The following is a 20,428-nucleotide window of genomic DNA, read 5'->3' as shown; positions in this document are numbered from 1 at the left end:
TGTCAACAAAAGGTCCCTGCTTGTGGATTCCAAGCACACATTCCCAGAAAGCTACAACATGGCCAAGGTGTGATCCGAATCACCTTCCCCCCATAGGAAATATTTTCCCCAGAAAAGGTCTTTCTGGATACCTGGATTAACTAGCAGATAAGTTCATTTTAAAACCAACCAGGCTAACTGAGGGTAATGAGCCATTTTGGGAAACAAAATTGCAAATAGTACTGAAATTTTTCTTTAAGCTCACCTGAAATATCCAACAGCCGAGAGACTGATGCTTTGGTCAAAAGCAGTCTGGGCCTGTGAGGGACCAACAGAACATGGTGTGATAAAGACTCCGGAAAGAACTGCTCAGGAGTTTAGTTCTATCTGTACTATGTGTTAAGTAAGGCGATAACGATGAAGGCCCAAGATGGATCATTGTCTGTCCTCATGCCCCACTGACATAAGCATCCACGAAGTACTCAATGCATATGATTGTAACGAATGTCAGCCATGATATGCTATGCTCATAACCTGAACTATAATGGCCACCATGGTCTGCTTATGGAGAGATCCATTTAGTTATCTGGAAAGACTTAGGCTATTAATGTGACCACTTTTTGGAATCAATGGTTGGATGTTTAATTTTATATATTGTATCCATAACAGTTTCAGTTGAGAGCAGTGATTTTGCTAAATTGTACCAATTATATCAAATTGTCTCCCGTTTCTGCAAGTACATATAGCTGACTACTAAACAGAAAAACAAAGGTCAGGTCCAAATTCTCAAATCTAAGACAATGGTATAAGGCACAGCCTTGCAATGGAGGTGGCTGGCTGTCATGCAAGGGATACAAGGTCAGTGTTTTGCAAAGGATGATGACAGAGGGTACTCCTGGTTTAAGACAGCCATTTCAACCTTTCTGGGCTCAGGAAACACTAGACAGGAGAAAGACAAAGATGCCAAGAACAGATTGTAAAGTTTCATATTCCGCTAATTATTAGTTACATTGTGAGCCTTTATGAAGTAGCAGGAGCTTTCATGTGAGATGTGGGTGACTGAATTGAGCCACCAGGATTCCAAGCATGCATGCCCACACTGAGGAACCTCAGCCCTGAAATCTTTCCAAGCAGAACTCTACATAACACATTGCCAAACCTATGTTTTGATATTGCACAGCTAATAATCTAGAGCAGTCAGCACGACAGCTGCGCCAGGGTTGGGTGTGATGTTCCATATCATCTAACATTTAATAACCTGACATTTTGAAAAGTTACCTAGCTGGTGTTAGAATGTGTGTCTTTCCCTCTAACTAGACTGCCAGTGTATCAGAAGGAGCAGGTGGATGTTTCTGGCCCACTGGGTTTCTATGATTTGTATAGATCATAACCCATGGCTTGGTTTTCTATTTGAGTTTGATAAATTACTTTGTTTTATCTTTACGTGGATGGGTGGTTCCACCTGCAGGTAGGTCTGTGTACCATGTATGCTTATCCAGTATCTGCAGAGGACAGAAAAAGGCATCAGATCCCTTGGAACTGGAGTTAGAGACAGTTCTGAGCTGCCACGCGGATTTTGGGGGGTTGAACTCAGGTCTTTTGGAAGAGCAACATAGTCCTCTTAACCTCTGAGCCATGTCTCCAGCCTCTGGTTTTCCATCTCTAAATGAGTGTCTATGTGAGTATTACAAAATGATCCCAGCACTGTTTTTTTTTTTTTTCTATTTTATGAACAGTGAATGCAAAGGAAAAGAGCAAACAGTTGTTATTCAGGAAACACTTAGGTTTCACAGGAAGGAGCGTCCATCAATCATAGCTTACGGCAGGTGTTGTAGCATGCATACTATCTTTCTTTATAAAAGAAACATTCCTGGGCACACTACTCCCCCACTGCGTGTGAATCCCCACATGCCACGGGCAGTGGGGCCTCTTATTTGTCATTATGCAATGACAGTGTCTTTGAATTGCCCTTCCCACAAACATAGTACACACACACACACACACACACACACACACACACACACACACACCATTCTGTATCTTGTTAGTTTCGATGATAAAACATAGAGAGCCAATGAGTCTCACCCAATCCTTCCAAGTTCCCTGAGGATTCTTGCTGATGATGGGTTCAAGGCGTTTTAGAAGGGTCTGACAGGCATCCTGTAAATGATTTTAAGTTAAAGTTCTATTAATTTCATGAAAACATCAGTGTCAGAACAGCATCGTATAGCATCCCACAGAGTTATCTTGGAAGTACATAGGAGTAAAGAGGGATAGGGTATCAAGGCAGTAGACGATGACATGAAAGGCTGCATGCAGGGATGCCTCTTGTGTGTGAGCCTGACAGACATGTACTGGTCTGAAAGACAATTGCCTCACACACTACCCTAGGTCAAGATCAAGACTTAACAGATGGACCATGGTGAATTGCCAACCACAAGTTGTAAAGCCCTGATTTTCTGGGCACATTGAAGTTTTCAAGAAGCCAGAGTGAAAGGCAATGGAGAGAGAACATCATCCAAAAGCCCTGGCAAGAGGTAGGAGGCTGACTGAACACAGAAGGAGGAGGATATTGGGGTGTCGGGGGTGAAATTACAAGGACTTGCTGCCCAACTGCTGAGTGCTTTGTCATCTGCTGGGTCTGTGCTCCTTTGCCCTGGATGGAAGAGATGCTAAGAGATGAATGACTCTTCTCTTCTGATCTCCAGCTGTGCATTTGACCTGGAAGGGTTAATGAATGATGTCATTGCACTGAGTTCTACCTTTACTGCCAGTCCATTGAGATCTGCCACCACAGAGCCTCCAGAGGCATTTGTGTTGGGGACGGTTTCTGTGCTTGTCCCACGCAGGTGGACACTGGACATCGGCATCCTTAGTTCCCGGCTGACTACCTAGAATTTTAAACGTGGTTTCATTTCAAACACTTTGGTTAGTTGCAGCACATGCCTGGCTGGCATAGCACGTGTGTGCAGCCTTCATACGCAAGACGGGGATAAAGGAACAGAAACATGAATTCCTTCAGGTACAAAATTCTCTCTCTTTTAAAATCTTAGTAGCTAGTCTGGACTCTGAGTTTTAAACACACTCCCTTTTCCTTTGATGATGCTCCTGGGAAATAACATCAGGAAAATGCAGTAAGGCTCCAGGCTAGTGCAGGGGAAAAGCTTCAAGTCTCTGCACTAATGACATCAACACCTTGAGCTTTGCAAAGCTCTAGCAAAGTGGACACCACTCTAACAGGGGCTGCTTGGTTTCTATGCACAGTTCTGGACACACTGCGGGACCAGAGCACCTCTCAGGAAGTACACGGCCCTCAGAAACACAAGCGTCACTGGAGCACAGAATGGTGCTGGAGCTGAGGGCCAGCATGGGACACAGAGGTTGCTTTAGTCTATAGTGTTGGTGCTGGAAACATTTCAGTCGATTCAAAATTCATCTCTTTCTGGCTAACTGTATGCTTGGTAGAGTTTGCCCACAGCTTGCCCAAGGACACAGGCAGGCATCCCAAGCCCTTCCACAAAGAGTGGCTCTCAGAAAAGCAAGTAGACAAAGTTCACAGGCTCTCAACATTAGCTTGAGTAAGAAGTAACTGATCTCTCACTGAAAAGTTGTCACTAGACAACTCTCACATATTAGCAGCATAAAACCAAAACCAGTCCTATGCATCCCACGGCCCTATAAGTTAAACAGCATTTAATTTACATCACTGGATTTGCTTTCATTCACCTGGAAAAAAATCATCTAATTTTTTTCAACAATTCATCAACTTAAATGTTTGTTCAGGATAAAATGCTACAGATACTTTATAGAAAACAATTTAATAATATGTATTAAGTAATTCCAAATACTTGGGCCACACAACCCAGCAATTCCTCACCTGGTGGGTCACTTTCAGAAAACAATCACTGGGAGGATGATATGTCTATTTTGAGGGACATTCATGACTTGTTCAATCACTGGGATAGAGTTAATTACAAATAAACCTCCCAAGCAGCCACTAAAAGTCGTGTGTGTTAAGAATGTCCTTTGCTTGTCTGCTTTATTTTTGAGACAGGATGTCACCATGTGATCAAGTTTGGCCTGAGTTTGATGCTCCTGCCTTAGCCTCCAGTGTGCTGGGATTATAGGCAGGCACATCATGCCTGGAAAATGTTAGGGATTTGCAATGTCAGGAAGCAGTGGTTATTTTTTGTAAAGCTAGTTGGAAAAAACAGGACAAGGAACGAACTTCTACCAGCAACATCTTAGCAGTTTCTTTTGGAAGAGAATCAGACAAAATAGAAGGACCCTAAAGTAGAATTGCTAATAAACACTGGCTAGAGATATCAAGTTTGATTTATGTTATTGATTGTTCAGAGCTCTTAATATAAAAGGGGCATGGAACATTGCAATCCACATCAGAATTTACACATCTTTTCACCACCCAGCAAAAACTCAGAAAAGGACACTTCAGCTGTCAATGTATCCAAATGGAAGCAGAAAACAAACAGGAACCTTCTTTAGCAGTAAAACAAACCCATCTTTTGGCATGTGCTTTTCTGGCATTCGGGAACAGAATTGACTTGTTTACCCAGTTTCTGCTAATAGCTTAACGCTTAAGCTGTCAAACTGACAGCCTCCTATCCATTTATTTTGGGACAGAGAAATATGCTCAAGGTCTTCTCTCATGAACACGTCTGTGAGGACCTACCCAACAGAACCCAGTGTTTGCAGTCTTACCTGAATCATTTTAGTGTGCACACCCTGCCCCATCTCAATCCCACCGTGAGAGACCAGTGCAGAGCCATCCAAATAAATATGAACTAAGGCAGCTGCCTGAGGAGAGGATGAAAAGATGACTCAGAGAGGTGCTCTGACCAGTCGCTGCACCTAAAACACCTTCTACCCCTCCCCCTAGGCCCTGCCAAATATGTAGATAGCTCAGTCACAGCCAGGGCAGGCGAGTGCTGCATAGTGATCACCCTTGGTCTCTGGCAGCGTTGTGTCTTTTGTAGGACTGTGATCCTAATTAGGACATTTGAGGACATGGGTGTCTCCAGGGATTGTCTCCCTTAGGGAGGAACAACACTTTAGGCTACTTTATTTGGGGGAGGGTCCTTCCCCTTCTTAAAATGCAAATATTTGGGAACATAGGTCAAGGGGAGGGAGAACAGCTGTGTCCACACATATTCCCATAGCTGTAGGCACATTGCACAGACCCCAAAATGCAAATCCAAATGAGGTACACTGAGATGCTGTCATTGTTTAGCTGCAAAATGGCCTTGGATTACCCTGGAGCAGTGTGGGTCTCAATCTTCCTAATGCTGTGACCCTTTAATACAGTTCCCAACCATAAAATTATTTACTATTCCATACTGTAATTTTGTATAAATTTGTAAATTTTTGTAAATGTATTTAATTTGTAGATTTGTTTGTAGTAGCGTGAGTATATGATATGCAGGATATCTGATATGCCACCCATGTGAAAGGGTCCTTCAATCCCCAAGAGGAGTCGTGACCCACAGGTTGAGAACCACCACAAACTGCCTTGGCACAGTGCTGCAGACCTCTGGAGCAATCATCTGCCTCTGTTGCTCCTCATCCGGCCATGGAAGCAGCCAAGCTGCTCATAGAATTAGATGCCCCTCTGCTCAGAAGCAGCCAGACTAAATGATCAGATTTCACCATGTCTTTTCCCATGTCTCCCTGGGCTAGAACAGTCCACCATGGTGTCTAACTCATTGTGTCACCTGCAATTGTCAACTTTGCAGGACCCTAGAATCTCTTAGGAGAGAAATCGCTGGGCATTCTAACAAAGGAGGAAAACTTACCCTAATGTGGACGGCACCATTCCAAAGCCTGAGGTCTTAACTACATGGAAAGCATGACGTAAGCTGATTGACAGGGCTCCCTGCTCCCTGCTCCCTGCTCATGTGGATGCAGTGTGATGCAGTGTCTGGAGTTCCTGTCTACCCTTCCTTCCCTCCACTGTGCCTGGCTTAATCAGGGATTTGTAAAGATAGGAAAGATCTGTAGAACATTCTGGTGACAAGGTAGTCTCCATTCTTTAAACCTAAAATTCTGCAAGACTCTCCTGCTCAGATTTGTAAGCAGCCCAAGTCAGTCAGAGTTGAGTTCAGGAACTGCAGGTCAGTCATATAACCCCACACAGAGGCCGATTTTCCTAGATCAATTCTCTGCCCACCAGAAGGACTTTCATATCCACTTGTGACCTGTAGACCACACCAGGAGAACTGCCTCTTTTTTTCCAACATCCAAAGCTGTGCATTACCCCAGGGAATAAGCTGAAATCACCACCATTCCAAGGAAGACAGTGAATGCAATCTCCATTTTCCTGGTTAACAAAATAAGGATAGCCTACATCTGAGAGCAAATACGCGTGCACCCAGTGCCTGGACTGAAAGTCTTAGGATATCAGAGCATAGCAGTATCCCTAAGACCCCTGCAGAGATGTGCCAGACTGGGCTTACATGATTCCTGAAGACACCATTTCATGGTCCTGGCATTTCTTCCCAAATAAAGATAAGAAGCAGTGAGTGTTTTCTTCATTGATCCCAGAGCTGGCTATCCTGCACTGCGGTGCCAGATGTGGCAGTCACTTCTGGGCTTTGTTCTATTATGTTTCACAGCACTCTGGTAGGGACACACCCTAATCCTCCTTTTGAATTGTGCACAAGGTCTCAGATGTACTAGGCACTGGATTATGCTTGATACGTGAACTTGCTAGAGCAGTGATTCCATCTATCCCATAGGTTTACAGATTCTGTATTTTGCCTCCTTGGCTCTGGTAAAGGTGGGTGGAACACACAGGTGGGCTTATTATGTGTGACTAAGCTACAACTACACTGGATTTCATGTGTTCTCTATTGTACGAGCCTGCTGGTAAGGCATTCTGCCTGCTGGTCCGGGGCAGCGTTTTGTTGCTGAGTAATTTGTTACACCCAGTGTTGCAAACTTCTCTAGCCATTAAAAGTGTCAAATTTGGTTCCACTAAGTGGCACCAGTGCATGGTTTGTTCTTAGCACCACAAAAAGATAATTCTACAAAGCTCCAGCTGTAAAACTGGCACAACTGAGCTGAGCCAGATGACTCTTGAATATAGAGAACTTCATTGGCTTGGCGAGAAGTTAGCTATAGTCGTAAGAGTCCCCAAGTGCCTCAGCCTTACCACATCTGGGCCCTACTCTATGCCACTGTGAAAAGCCCTGAACATGCATGGGTTAACTAGAAACCATCTGCATCCTTCAGGGTTCCCAGTCTACATGCCTGGGTTAACTAGATACCGTCTGCATCCTTCAGGCTTCACAGTCTGGAAATGGATGAATCTACAGGTGAGCTGCATCTGAACCCTTGAACAGTGGAGTGAGAACTGCTTCTGCTCCGGAAGGCAGCATGAGACAAGGAAGACATGGGTCTGGGGTTTGGAGTGCTGAGGGTTTTGAGTGGTTTGTTCTGCCACTGCTAGCCAGATGACCTGTAACTGTGTGTGTGTAGACAGCTAATCCTCTCCTCTTCAACGTAGGTGTGCATACATTCGCATTTAAACAAAATGTCTCTGTTTTAATGTCTCAAGTTTATGTGCAGACATAAACTTGAAAAGTTCATCTCCCCAGGGACAGGAAGAGGGAGATATCCATGCCCTTAAATGACCCTAATTAGGAAATAGCACCTTAAGAGACAAAGTTCTATGCACCCTCCAACCCTGCTGTCTCTTTCCAGACAGCAATTGGATGAGGTCAAGGCCAGCTGGCAGACAAACTTACCAGACTCAGCCTTCTAGGGCTCATCTCTAATTCCCTCCCCTGTTTTGCTGCAGAACAAGCCTTTCAGGATGTTCCTTCCAGCAAGCATTCTGTGTGTGACAGATCCCAACCCCTCCACTCAGCCCTAAGTGAAGCTTCTGAGCACAAAGGGTCTGCATGGAGACTTCTTAGCAGCTCTAAGGATGAAGCTGCCCTGCTCACCCTTTCCTCCTCTCAGTCAGCTGACTTCAACCTCACTTTCACCAGTCATACAGTGCTTTGAGGAGAAGGGTCTCCAGAGCTGCCTGGACCAGAGTGTGAGTGTCAAACTTGGCCTAAATTCTACCAGCTGTGGAGCAGTGGGGAGGATGTTTGAAACTCCCTGAACTTCAGTGTTCTCACTGTGAAAATGAAATAACACAAATTTTATAGGTTTTCCTAAGGGTGGAATGAGATAAAAATCTAAAGATTTGTTTTACTTTTTATTTGTGTGTGTATGTGTGTGTGTATGTGTGTGTGTGTGTGTGTGATAGACACACACTCAACATCATAAACCACATGCACACTCATGCACATGTGCTTGCACACACATACACTCACATACAAACTCATGTGCACGCACAGGCGCGCACACACACACACAAACACACAAACACACACACACACACCTGCAGGGGACAGAAGAGGTTGCCAGATACCCCGCAACTAAGTTACAGGTCAATGTGTGCTGAGCAGCATAGTTTCTGGGAACTGAACCCCTTCCTTTGCAAGAGCAGCAAAAACTCCTCACTGTTCAGCCAGCTCTCAGATTTCCCAGAGAGGAAATCTAGACAGACTTATAGTCCAGTGGATAACTGATCATTAGTTTTCAAACTGCCTTTTGAGATAGTTCTGGTGGAGGAGACATTATACCATGGCCACCATTATCTACAGCCAGTCTACCCACGCCTATGACCTTCAACCCAGGATTCAACAGGATCCACACGGCTTCTCTGTGCTCCTGTCTGCTCCCGGACAGATGGCCTGGCTCATCTCTCCGCTAGCTGCCAGCTAAGTAGTGATACATTCCCCTCCCCTACCCCAGAATTCACTGCTCGCAAATCATTTTCTCCGTATTGGTTTGTCCCTCCCTTCCTTTTCAATAACTGTGCTATCGTCCTCGACCACGCCTCTTGAGTATCTCCCTCATCTGAGAAAATCTTGTGCAGATGGCTAAGTGGCTCTGTGTTCTCTGTGTTCAATTTCATTTGTGCAAACAGGCAAGGAATGAACGGCTCCAATAAGACAACCATGTGGAACTGTCCTCTGCGCCTTCCATGTGCCTACTTTAGGTTGCCTACAAAGGATGCAGGCTCTAAGGATGATACCAAGCTCAGCTGGGTTGGTTGGGTGAAAGGATAAAGCTGGGGGAAGGGGAAGGGCCTTCCTATCCAGTACTCATGGCCTTCAGCACACAGCATAAACAACAATGAATCCCCATCCCATAGACCCACTCATTCCTGGTTATTCCTCTGTGAGACACATCCAAACATGGAGGAAATACCAAGTGATGTGAGAGCTCTGCTTCATCTCTGTGTGTGCATCTCTGTGTGTGCATCTCTCTGTGTGTATCTCTGTGCATGATCTCTGTGCTTGCAACTCTGTGTGCATCTCTATAAGTGAATCTCTGTGTGTGCATCTCTGTGTGCATCTCTGTGTGTATATCTCTGTGTGCATCTCTATAAGTGAATCTCTGTGTGTGCATCTCTGTGTGTGTGCATCTCTGTGCTTGCATCTATGTGTGTGCATCCTGTAAGTGCATGACTGTGTGTGCATGTCTGTGTGTGTGCATCTCTCTGTGTGCATGTCTGTGTGTCCATGTCTATGTGTAAATCTCTGTGTGTGCATCTCTCTGTGTGTGCATGTCTGTGTGTGCATCTGTGTGTGTGTGTGTGTGTGTGTGTGCATCTCTGTAGTCTCTCTGTATGTACCTCTGTGTATGTGCACCTCTGTGCTTGCATCACTGTGCTTACATCTCTGTGTGTATGTACAATACACATATTCATGTAAAAACTTAGATAAGGTGTCTGCATTGCTGCTCCACAGTAAGCTAGGATACTGTAGCCCCTTACAAGTTATTACACACAACTTTCATTCAAAACCAGAGGCAAAAAGCAAGTGAAATTTAGTAGCTAAGCAAAGACTTATTTAGTCAGCTAAAGAAACCATAGCAACAGTGCCCAGTCTTCCCTCTTAGCAGTTATGAAGAGAACAAACTCCAAAGACTTTGTTCAAAAAGTTAAATAATTTACTTTTCCAGGTTTAATTTACTCTACCTAGCAAGGAAATCAGGCACCCAGTACCCCACAACTTCCCGTTTCTATTTCATGTCTAGAAACACTGAGTCACACAACTGGAAGAGGAGTCTCAGAGGCCTTCTGCCCCTGTCTCTTGCATTAACATCTGGGACTCAGAGCAGTTATCTCGGCTTCTTAGCACCAGGGCCAGGAATAAATCACAGGTCCTCTCCCTCCCCATTTCCCACCAAGAATGTTTCTATCTGACTGTTAAAATGCCCCTGGGCTGTGCAGAGGAGTTCTTCTTGTGTCCTAGAGTAGTACAGGCTTTGCCATGCACAACCTGGGCAGGGCCATCATGTAGCTAATTCAACCAGGCTTCTGCCAGGACATTCCCACATGTGTTTGAAGCACTGACCTGTCCCATGGCTACTGATCCAATACCCACAGGATACTTCAGGGGAATCACAGCCATTCCCCTCTTCTTCCAGGAATTCTCTGCGTTGAATTTTCCTATGGCTGCTTTCCTCTCAGAGTAGGAACACTTGGCCATGCACTCTCTCCAGCACTCAGAGAGGGCCTTGGCGCTGAACTCTTGCTTGTAATGGGTATTATCAACATGCTTGTACATATTTATGGTTCGAACCTATGAAAGGAGAGATTAAAATGAGAGGGAAGCTCAGAAGACAAGGTCGTGTCCACCCAATGGCCTCTTCCCCCACTCTGCCCATCCTAAAAGGGCCAAACTGGGTTCTACCCAGTTATTGATAAAGGCACAGCATCCTCTTTGTCCTCACTGGGAAACCCAGTTGACTAGGCTGGACTCACTTGTTTCTGTGCTGTTCCTGTGCAGGTTTAGAAGATGGAGTCCTAAACCTCTATTCTTGTGCATCTCAGTATGGTTCAGGGACACTCCTGACTCTCAGTTCTTGTGGGCATCAGTTGAAAGGTGCCCAGGCTAAGCAATCTGGGTTGTGTGGATGCTATGGCAAGATAGAGCTATTTACTCCTGAAGCGAACCAATAGGAATATCTGTTTAAGTACAGCCAATGGTGAAGGGAAAGGACAAACGAGATTACTCTTAAATTCTTTTGAGTTGCCTGCAGGCATGTTTAGAATTTTCATTGTCTTCAGTATCTGACTTCCTCTTTCATCTCCCCTCCCTAGCCCCACCAAAACCTACTTCTTCCCAACAAGCTTCCTCAGCTGCGTTGTTTGGGGTATGGGATCCCTTGCACAGACATGGGTGGGACGCTATTTTCTGAAGCATGGGCAACTGACGAGTGGATACACCACTGAAGAAAGTGACTTGACCGCTGCCAGCAGCATTAACATTAGCCCCTCGAGGCAGAGTAGGGTCTCCTGAGCTTCTTCTAACATCAATGGTGTGTCACTGGCTCAGTGTGGGGTAGCTCACGCAGGTAGCCATGAATGAGAAGATTCTATCCCCAGATGTGCGGCACCCCATATTACAGTATTCCCAGAATTGATAAGGCCTCTCAGCAGAGAGCAAAAGACACCAACTGCCTTGTAGTCTTAGTTGAGATACTCCCACAGTTATGGCCAGCTCCCTCTACAAGCCATTATAAACACACACCTTTCCCAAACCACTCCCCTAGCAACTGCTCGGATCCCTAGAGGAGGGAATGTAGAACTTGATGCAACATGCCATTCAAGGGAAAATAGGTTTTTAAGAGACTATTCTGGACTGGAAGGGATGTCTTCGTGTAATTCCCCTCTCCTTTCTGCTGCGCAGAGGCTGTGATCAATAGCAGGGACAAGGAACCCTATGAGTTTAAGAGACATAAAGAAGATGGCTCCTATCTCCGGTCTTAGAGTTTAGTGTTATGAGGGAAAATACAGATGAACTGAGGGCTTGGGCTTTCCAGGCCTCCTGGAGCAGGAGGCAAAGAGGTGTGGTTGTCAGAGGTATGGCTGCATGAGGTCCATCTGCATAGGGTGCCAAAGAGAGGACAGGGCGGGGCATGTGCACTCCTCTCCATCCCTGTCCTCTCGGCCCCAGCGCAGAACAGGAGGAGAGAAGGGGAGAGACAGTTCAGCATGTCTCCCCTACCTAAACTCCACTTTGGAATCTGGGGTGGAGGAGGCAACAAAGGGGGGATTATCTTTGCTAGTGAATGAAGTTGAGGCTGAGACTTAAAGAACTGACAGTTGACAACTTAATAGCTGAAATGACAAAGCTTGTGACAGCCACCTGAGATGTTAGAGAATGAGGAATAGGGGGCCGTCAGGCTGAGGTGATGGGGCATGCTGCTCCTATGGTTTGGACATGGTTTATCTCCCAAGGACTGGGATGTCTGGCATCTTGGTGTTAGGATGGTGAGCCTCTCAGAGAGGAGGCCAGGTGGGAAGTGATACCTTTCCCAGAGAGTAAATAGTTTGCATGAAACCCTGGTTACTTCCCATGACACTCAGTTACTGGCAAAGAATGAGCTTGGGGAGCCTACAATGCCAGCTGCTGTGCGCTCCCACTCAGAACTGAGTAGATGCTAGTGTGTGTGTGTGTGTGTGTGTGTGTGTGTGTGTGTGTGTGTGTGTGTGTGTGTGTGTGTGAAAATCCAACCCATGCTCTGGAGTTTTAAAAAATCTACCTTTATATTCATTGATGCTTTGCCTGAATGTTTATCTGTGTGAGGGTGCTAGATCCCCCCTGAACGGGAGTTACAGACAGTTGTAAACTGCTGTGTGGATGTGCCTGGAATTGAACCCCAGGTCCTTTGGAAGAGCAATCTGTACTCATAACTACTGAGCTATCTCTCTAGTCCATCCAATTCATGTTATTAAAATAATGTTTCCTAGAATTTTTATTTAATTTTATTTATTTATTTTTATTTTTTAGTGGAGTATGGGTAAGTCAAGGCCCACTAAACTTGGTCACTGACTCTGTTAACTAGTTGACTGGGTAAACTCAATCAAATAATTTACTCTCTGGATCTCCTAATTCTTTAACCTAAATGGTCCCCCAAACCTTCCCAGATATTCTTCAGATAATCGGCATCTTTTATACATGAGACTAGAGTAGGGTTACCTGCTCAGGGGACAGGCCACATTTGATTGCCACTTCTGTGATACAGGCTTCGGTGACCAGCCCTGCCTGAGGAAAGCCAAACCCACGCAGAGCAGTGTTGGATGGAAGGTTGGTTCTGCAGGCCCAGCCCCGGCAGCGTAGGTTGGGAAACTTGTAAGCATTGTCCAGCTTCAGAAGCCCCATTTCTATCACCTGAAGAAACCCAGAACCGATGTGAGCAAACCTTGGTCTTCTTTGCATTTCCTAACCATGCAGACACTTCAGAATGAAGCCAGGCTGGAAACAGCGCCTCTCTTTATTTCTTAGCAAAAACCTCACACCCTAGCTAAATACATTTTGCTGTAAGATAAATCTAAAGGATTTGAATTATTCTCAGTTATTACCTTTAATTTGCAAAGCTCGGTCTAGTGCACACATCTAGGTATGGGATGCAGACACATAAGCAAAGGCTTGCCCAAGATCTCTGAGCTCCGTCCACCCATGGTTTTCAGGAAATCTTTGCTATTCTGCAGTGAGTCCTTTATTAAATGTTATGTAAAGACTGAATATTTCCCGAGTTGAATCATTTTATGTATTACTCTTTGAAGAATGAGAACTTCCTCTAAACCACTTACCCATAGTGACTCATCCAGGGAGCACCCTCCATTGCAGTAGTGCTCCACGTCCAGGGCCAAGATTCTGCCATCATTCATGAATCCAGCCTGGGGGAGAGAGCTGACTGCTGATACTGGTTCAGGAGGTCAAAGTTCACTTATTTGTACTTTGGAAAAGCTTCATGGAATTAGATTTGACAGCTGTTTCTTGGATACAGAGCTGGCTTAGTGGTATTGGGGAGACTCTGTGTGATCGTCAGTGTTAATTATTGGCTTAACAGATCTAGAATTGCCAATGAGCAACCCCAGGGAGAGATTATCTTGATTGGGTTAACTAAAGCAGGAAGATCAGTCTTAACAGTGGGCGGCATCATTCCCTTGGCTTAGGTTCTAGGCTGCTTCAAGGAAGAACAGAGGCTGATCTCAGCTCTCACTGCAGGTGCTCCTTAGAGAAATAATCAATACTATTATATAATTAATATGTTACTATATAGCTATATGATATAATTACTCTCATTTCCTGTCCTGACACTTCTCTCCACCAGTGACCATCACTGCCACGGCGATGTCCTCCATAACTATGGTCCAGTCTTTTGAATGAAGGGTTGGTCATTTAGGTGAAAGACATTTCTGTTTCAATGACCTGTTTTCATTTCTCCTCCCAACACTTACACAAACAAGATCATTATTTTCCTTCCAGAATTCTCACTGCTTCCAATTTTTTTTTTCTTTTAGAAAGCTCCAGGCTGTGTTTTGTGGTGCTAAGTTTTTCAACAAATATATTTCATTTTATACAATATAAGCTCTGGAGCTCCTCTGCTCACAACCGTGTCTCAGACTCGGCTGCTTCCTGTCTGTATTCATCCTACCTCCGGGAGGCCACCTGTTCCATGCTCACACTGCTAAGGCCATCCTATCCAGAGAGGTCATGTCACCCTCCTGTCAGGGCTTAAGCCCAGTTATGGCATGTGACTTGCCAACAATCTACTACTCAGTGCACTGTGTATTCAGCTGCTGCTTGCTGTGCCGGGAGATCTGGTTGCAGTCTGGATGTTGGCACTGCCATGACAATTAGAGCTTTTCTGGTCTCAAAGACTTGTAAAGGTTGTTTTCCATCACCTGGGATTGGTCGATGAAGAGCTGATCAGCCAGTTATCTGGGCAGAAGAGAATTGGGCAGGACTTCCCAGCCCAGTCAAGAGGCCCCAAACAAAAAGAGAGAGGAGAGGAGGAGAGAGAAGGAAGGAGGATGATTAGTCCAAGAGGATTAGGCATGAGGTGTCACGAGAGAGTAGCTATTAGAATAAAGAAGAGAGGCAGTATCAGGAGCATTTGCCTTGAGCAGATCATTACAGGACAGCCATGAAGACACACATGGACCAGAGCAAGTCAGGGCAAGACTCAGATGCAGGTAAATGAGGCTGGGATGTAGGAAGCCATGGAGGTTTAGAATAGATGAGTACCTGCCCAGCACAGTGCCTGCAGCTTGTTAATAAATTTATTAGGTCTCTGTGTTATTTACTCAAGAGCTAAAATGGGCTAGGATGGGCATAGAAACACCTTGTCGTTACTTGGGAACAAGTTGCGGGGGGGGGGGGGGAAGCGTAGAAAAGCCCCAGAATTATATCTACAACTTGGTCTCACTGTTTTGTGTGAAGTTAAATTTAAATCCATTCTGGGGCTCTAAGCCTCTCTCGGGCTGGCATCTGGGCACACAAGACTGCATTTCCTAGCTACGCCACAAGATGTCTGGACAGAAGCAAGGTCTACCACTTACAGGCTTGGCACCTGATAGATTACGTATATCAGTATTCCCCTGTCTACTGCCTGCTGCAGAAGGCTCCGTGGAGGACTCAGGTCCCCGCACAGATTCCAATAGAACTTTTGGGGACTACAACAACCTTCCGTGTCTACACTTGCAATATGGTAGCCAACAATTACAGGTGGGCACTGTGTACTTGGAACACTGTGTACAGCATAATCTTAGTTTAATTTTATTTTGTTAAATGCAAATTTAAATAGTTGTATACACCCAGTAGTTATCAGAGAGCAGTTTTAGGGGATAGAGGTGCTATTAGAAAAACAAGTCCCTGAATGATTGGAGCAAGCCCTCCCCTCCTCCAATCCATGCAAGCTACAAGGCTCCTACCTGAATAAGAAATAACAAAGTAAAGGTTTAAGATCCTGAGAGATTTGAGTTATTTGTTAAAGCTGTTGGCCAGCTTTAAAATGTAAAATAATCTCTTAAAAGGCAAAAAGATAATTATTTTCTACTATAGAAACTTTTGTAGGAATTTCTGGGTCATAGGTTTTCACAATACACTTGATATATTAAAAAATGAGAAACCATCTGCAAATAATTGCAATTTCATATAGCACCATTGTTATAGGAGTTATTCTATTTTTACCTTTTCTGTGCGGAAAGAATGGTTATCAGATCGACTTTCATGGACATACAGTCACATGTTTTCCAATCATTCATTCCGTAATGCTCAATTCTAGCTAGTACTTTCTCTCAAACTGGCATTGCTGAGCAAAGCGGGAAATCTCATTGAATGGGTGGTAATTAAACTGGAGCACAAGAAGTAGAAAATCTGACTACCATTTAGTTGTGGCTGGTTTTTATGTCAATTTGTCACAAGCTAGAGTCATCTGAGAGAAGGGAATGTCAACTGAGAAAAATGTCTGCAAAAGATTAGGCTATAGGCAAGCCTGTAGGGAATTTTCTTAATTAATGAGTGATGGGGAAGCTGGCTGTGGGTGGTGCCATCCTGGACTGGTGGTCTTGAGTGCTATAGGAAAGCAGGCTGAGCAAGCCATGTGGCGCTAACCTCTCCTCCATGACTATCAAATCCTGACTCCAGGTTCCTACCCTGTTTGAGTTTCTGCCCTAATTGCTTTCAGTGAGGAACTAAAATATGGAACTGTGGGTGAAAGAGACCTTTCCTCCCTAATGGTGTTTCATCACAGCAAAGGAAACCTGACTACATCTGTGTTTGTTCTTTCCCTGTCAGTGTAGCCAAACATTGCCCTCTGCCTTTACGAAGGTTCTCATTGCAACATGAATCCTTCCCTGACTTGTTCTTCGGCTCACTTTATACTTTCCAAGGTAAGGATGGCGTCCTCCAGTTATTAACATGTCTTCTCCTCGTTCCAGAATGCAGCGGACTGCGTGACCGTGTCTGAGACAGAAAATAAAAATTAATCAATCAATCAAACAAACAAACAAGCTAGCTGTTATTCCACACTCATATTATGCCTTCTAGGTGTGTTGGCTCCAAAGGAAATTTCCTATGGGGTGAGGTTTTTAAATTCTCATTGAAAAACCGTAAGATAAAGAAATGTCAACTTAACCCAAAAGCATCTATTAATTCAAGAGAGAGGAAAGACAGAGAAAGACAGACAGACAAACAGACATGGTCGGGAAAGCACAGAGAGAGAAAGAGAGGCTGATTGATTTTGGGAGATTAAGTGGGTTATGTATCTGACCCATAAGCAAATAGTTCAGACTATTAATGCTAAGGACAACACCACCCACCTGGGACCTGTTTCTGTTGACATTCCAAGTATTGCATATTTTATTTATATGTTTGTTTGCTTGCTTGTCTGTCTGTCTCTCTGTCTACCTACCTACCTATCTATCTATTTTTTGAGCCAGGGTTTTTCTGTGTATCCCTGGCTGTCCTTGAAATTTGCTCTGTGGACCAGACTGGCCTCTCAGACTCACAAAGATCCTCCTGCCTCTGCCTCCCAAGCACCGAGTTTAAAGGCATGCACCACCACTGCCTAGCCCATGTATTATAATATTTTTATAATGGCTTTCGTCATATTTTCAGTGATTGGTGCTTATTTTGCTTCTTAAAGAACTTGGCAATAAAAGACAAAGAAGTTTAATAAGCTGGCGTCTCGCTCGGGTGTTGGTTTATAATGTGTGATCTTAAATAGCCTTAGTCTAGATCCTTCCTCATTCCATGTCTTAGGAATAAGATTTCACTTCAGTTTGTTTAATAGATTTCTCCCACTTACTTGCTAGCAGCGAACGCAGTGATGGCTGCCAAGATGCTGGTCTTGCCCGCCTTCCCTCCAAATGCCCCGCCAACTCGCCTTACATGACACATGACCTTGTTGGCTGAGAGCTTCAAGGTTGCAGCAACTATATCCTGTCAACAATAATGGTTTTCATTGCTCTGGCCCATCCTCGGCAAGATGTATGGCCATCATTGTCATGCCCACAATCCTAACAGGAAGCCTGCCCTCCTGAGTGTCACAACGATCGCACATTTTGTTTCCATGATGTTGAACACGAGACACAAGACGCGTGGTTCATATGGTTATGATAAATGACAGAAAGGAAAAGTGCCCCAAACCCTTACCATCACCAACAACTATTCTCCTGGCTAGAATGACATTGCTAACATGAACTCATTCTTTCCATAGTGGTGAGATAACTCTGCCAGCTGGACCCACACCCAGCATATCCTTTCCACAATAATCCCTCAAGGGATGTTTCCTGAAGCAGTAAGATGTCACGACCCTGGGCCTCTCCACTTCTCACATCCTTACTGGGTTACTGTGAACACTAACCAATCTTCCCAGGATGTGCGTTCCTGTTTTGGTCATCCTGTCACACAGGGAATGAAACACAGTTATCTGGTCCCTCTCGGTGTCACACCCTCCCAGTGTTGCTGTTCACAGCTTCACTCTCCTCCTCTGGCTCTTTTGGTACCCATCACATCCAGATTCCTTCACTTTGCTTCTGACCTTTCCCTCAATGTTTAGACCAGTTCAAGCCGGCATCATCTTCTTTCTTGCATGTGAGTTCCCTGGGACACAGGATATAGGCAACCGATGTTTTTAGGAGAGACGGATGGGTTAATGAAAGAGAGGTGTTTGTGCTGTAGAACTGCCTGGGATAGATAGCCTCTCTTCCACCACCTGACCTCACTGTACTACAGAGGCAAATAAAGGCTGCTTATCTGTAAGGTTCCCTGGGTGGTTCTGACCCTCACACACTCTCCTTTCTCTTTTTTTTTTTTTTGCCATCTAAAAACACATCTTTATTATTCCATGTGAACCAAGGACCCGGGTTCTGGGTTTAAAAATACTTACGATTAAAGAGTAATCAACGACAGAAACAAATAATAACAACAAAAGCCACAAAAAAACAAAGCTTAGAATTGAAGGCAGCCTTTCACCCAGATTTCTCAACAGTTTACTAAAGTTTACTGTGGGTCATTGACTGTTTATGGCTAGTTTATACCTGGACTCAGCTAAAAGCCTCCAGACTGAAATGGTACTCAGAAATTCTGACTTTTTAAACAACCTAAATGTCTCTGTGTGCTTCCTGTGCCCAAATTTAATTTTAAACAAAGAGCAGGCATATTATAAATATGAGTGACTTGGGTCAAGCACTCCTGTTGAACTGGAGAAAACATCATCACCCCCACCCCAATCCCCAAGGAAAGGAGTGCCAGCGGTGAGTGCCTCTGTGTGTGTATAATATATACATAGGCACACAGATGCAGATCTAGACAGGTAGCTATATAGATACATAATCTCTCAAAGAAGGCAGTAACAAAAATAACAAACTATACTTGCATTGTGGCAGCAGAATAAGACAGTGTCAGAGTGAAAGGAAAATGGTTACAATCTATCCAGGTTTAAATGACTATGATACTAGCTTAACTTTTACCACCTTGCTTTTAACCCCCAACAGACAGCCTTCTTGTAAGAGGGAAGACCCCCTCACACAGATGCTTTGAAGAGGGAGGACTCCCCTCACAGATGCCTTGTGTTCGAATCAGTCTGCACTATTCAGAACAACACCAGCTCTGCTGGTTGAGATTGTGGGTTCGCAGGGACATCTAAGCTTTCATTAAACTGGAAAGCAATCAAGTCTTTATGTCTACAAATTATACATTTAATAGTTCCACAAATTTAGCAAAGTTTGTGATGACATCTAGGATGTTTTTACCAAATCGTAGACGTAAATATGGAAGTCGTCATCAAACTTGATGAAATAGACAGAGGGCTTGGCCTCTACTTGGTGGATGACCATGCCAGTCCTTTTTGAGCCGTCTTCTTTGGCATATTCCACTTGCTTGCCTACCAGGCTGTCCACAACTTCTCCTGGCTCCCTTTCTGCTGGAGGCGAATCATTGGAATCAGGCATGATGCGGAGGTCATCTTCTTTGTACTCATCGAGGAGCTGGTACATGTACAAGACAGGGTCTTTCTCATAGGTGGTGTAAAACCATGTGTTCATGACAGGACCATCCCCCTCCACTCATCTTTAGAGCCATCCTCTGTCTCAAACGTGTGCTCCACTGCTTTGCCAATCATTGTGTCCTCTAAGTGTGCATCGCTGATCCGAGATGATGCAACTCTATCAGGGAGGACTTCCAGTGCAGAAACTCTTTCATCCTTATTAAGTTCTAGTCAAATCCATCGTACTTTATAAGATACAGGGAAGGATTCACAGGCACCTGGTCCAGGACAGTCCCCTTCCACTGGGTAACAGGGCCATTGCCCTCTCTCCACCCATGCTGGATCCTGCAGCCTATGATGTTCCGCCGGGGTTGGGACACAGGCTTGCTTGGTCCCACACTGGTCCGACGTTTTTTGTGAGACGTCCTCTTCTTCATCATGTTTGCAGATACTCCAGCATGGCCTGTCGGCCACCGAGGCTGCCCACGGGGCCGCCGTAGTTCGCTCCTGCGCCCCGCCGGCCCAGCCCGAGCCAGCCGGCGCCTCCCCACCCTCTCCTCGCCGCGGCCGCCCCCCCCGCCCC

General features: G+C 44.9%; 1 protein-coding gene and 1 pseudogene across 2 annotated transcripts in view; both read right to left on the bottom strand.

Annotated features, from left to right (window-relative positions):
* The window catches only part of Aox1 (aldehyde oxidase 1), a 72,742-nt gene that overhangs the window by 9,704 nt on the left and 42,610 nt on the right, over positions 1-20,428 (bottom strand). The window contains exons 22-30 of one of the 2 annotated variants that reach the window (XM_021156825.2): positions 17,665-17,798; positions 16,733-16,820; positions 13,661-13,747; positions 13,047-13,238; positions 10,416-10,643; positions 4,699-4,794; positions 2,742-2,870; positions 2,065-2,139; positions 245-297 (exon numbers count right to left, since the gene is read on the bottom strand). In XM_021156825.2, coding sequence (XP_021012484.1) covers positions 245-297; positions 2,065-2,139; positions 2,742-2,870; positions 4,699-4,794; positions 10,416-10,643; positions 13,047-13,238; positions 13,661-13,747; positions 16,733-16,820; positions 17,665-17,798 — 1,082 coding nt within the window. The remainder of the gene's footprint in view (positions 1-244; positions 298-2,064; positions 2,140-2,741; positions 2,871-4,698; positions 4,795-10,415; positions 10,644-13,046; positions 13,239-13,660; positions 13,748-16,732; positions 16,821-17,664; positions 17,799-20,428) is intronic. The other variant, XM_021156831.2, reaches the window with a different exon arrangement.
* On the bottom strand, positions 18,663-20,346 carry LOC110290313 (annotated as a pseudogene).

The sequence above is a fragment of the Mus caroli genome, chromosome 1 (genome assembly GCF_900094665.2).
Source record: "Mus caroli chromosome 1, CAROLI_EIJ_v1.1, whole genome shotgun sequence".
NCBI classification, from domain to species: domain Eukaryota; kingdom Metazoa; phylum Chordata; class Mammalia; order Rodentia; family Muridae; genus Mus; species Mus caroli.
This window is presented reverse-complemented; position numbering and strand designations above follow the sequence as displayed.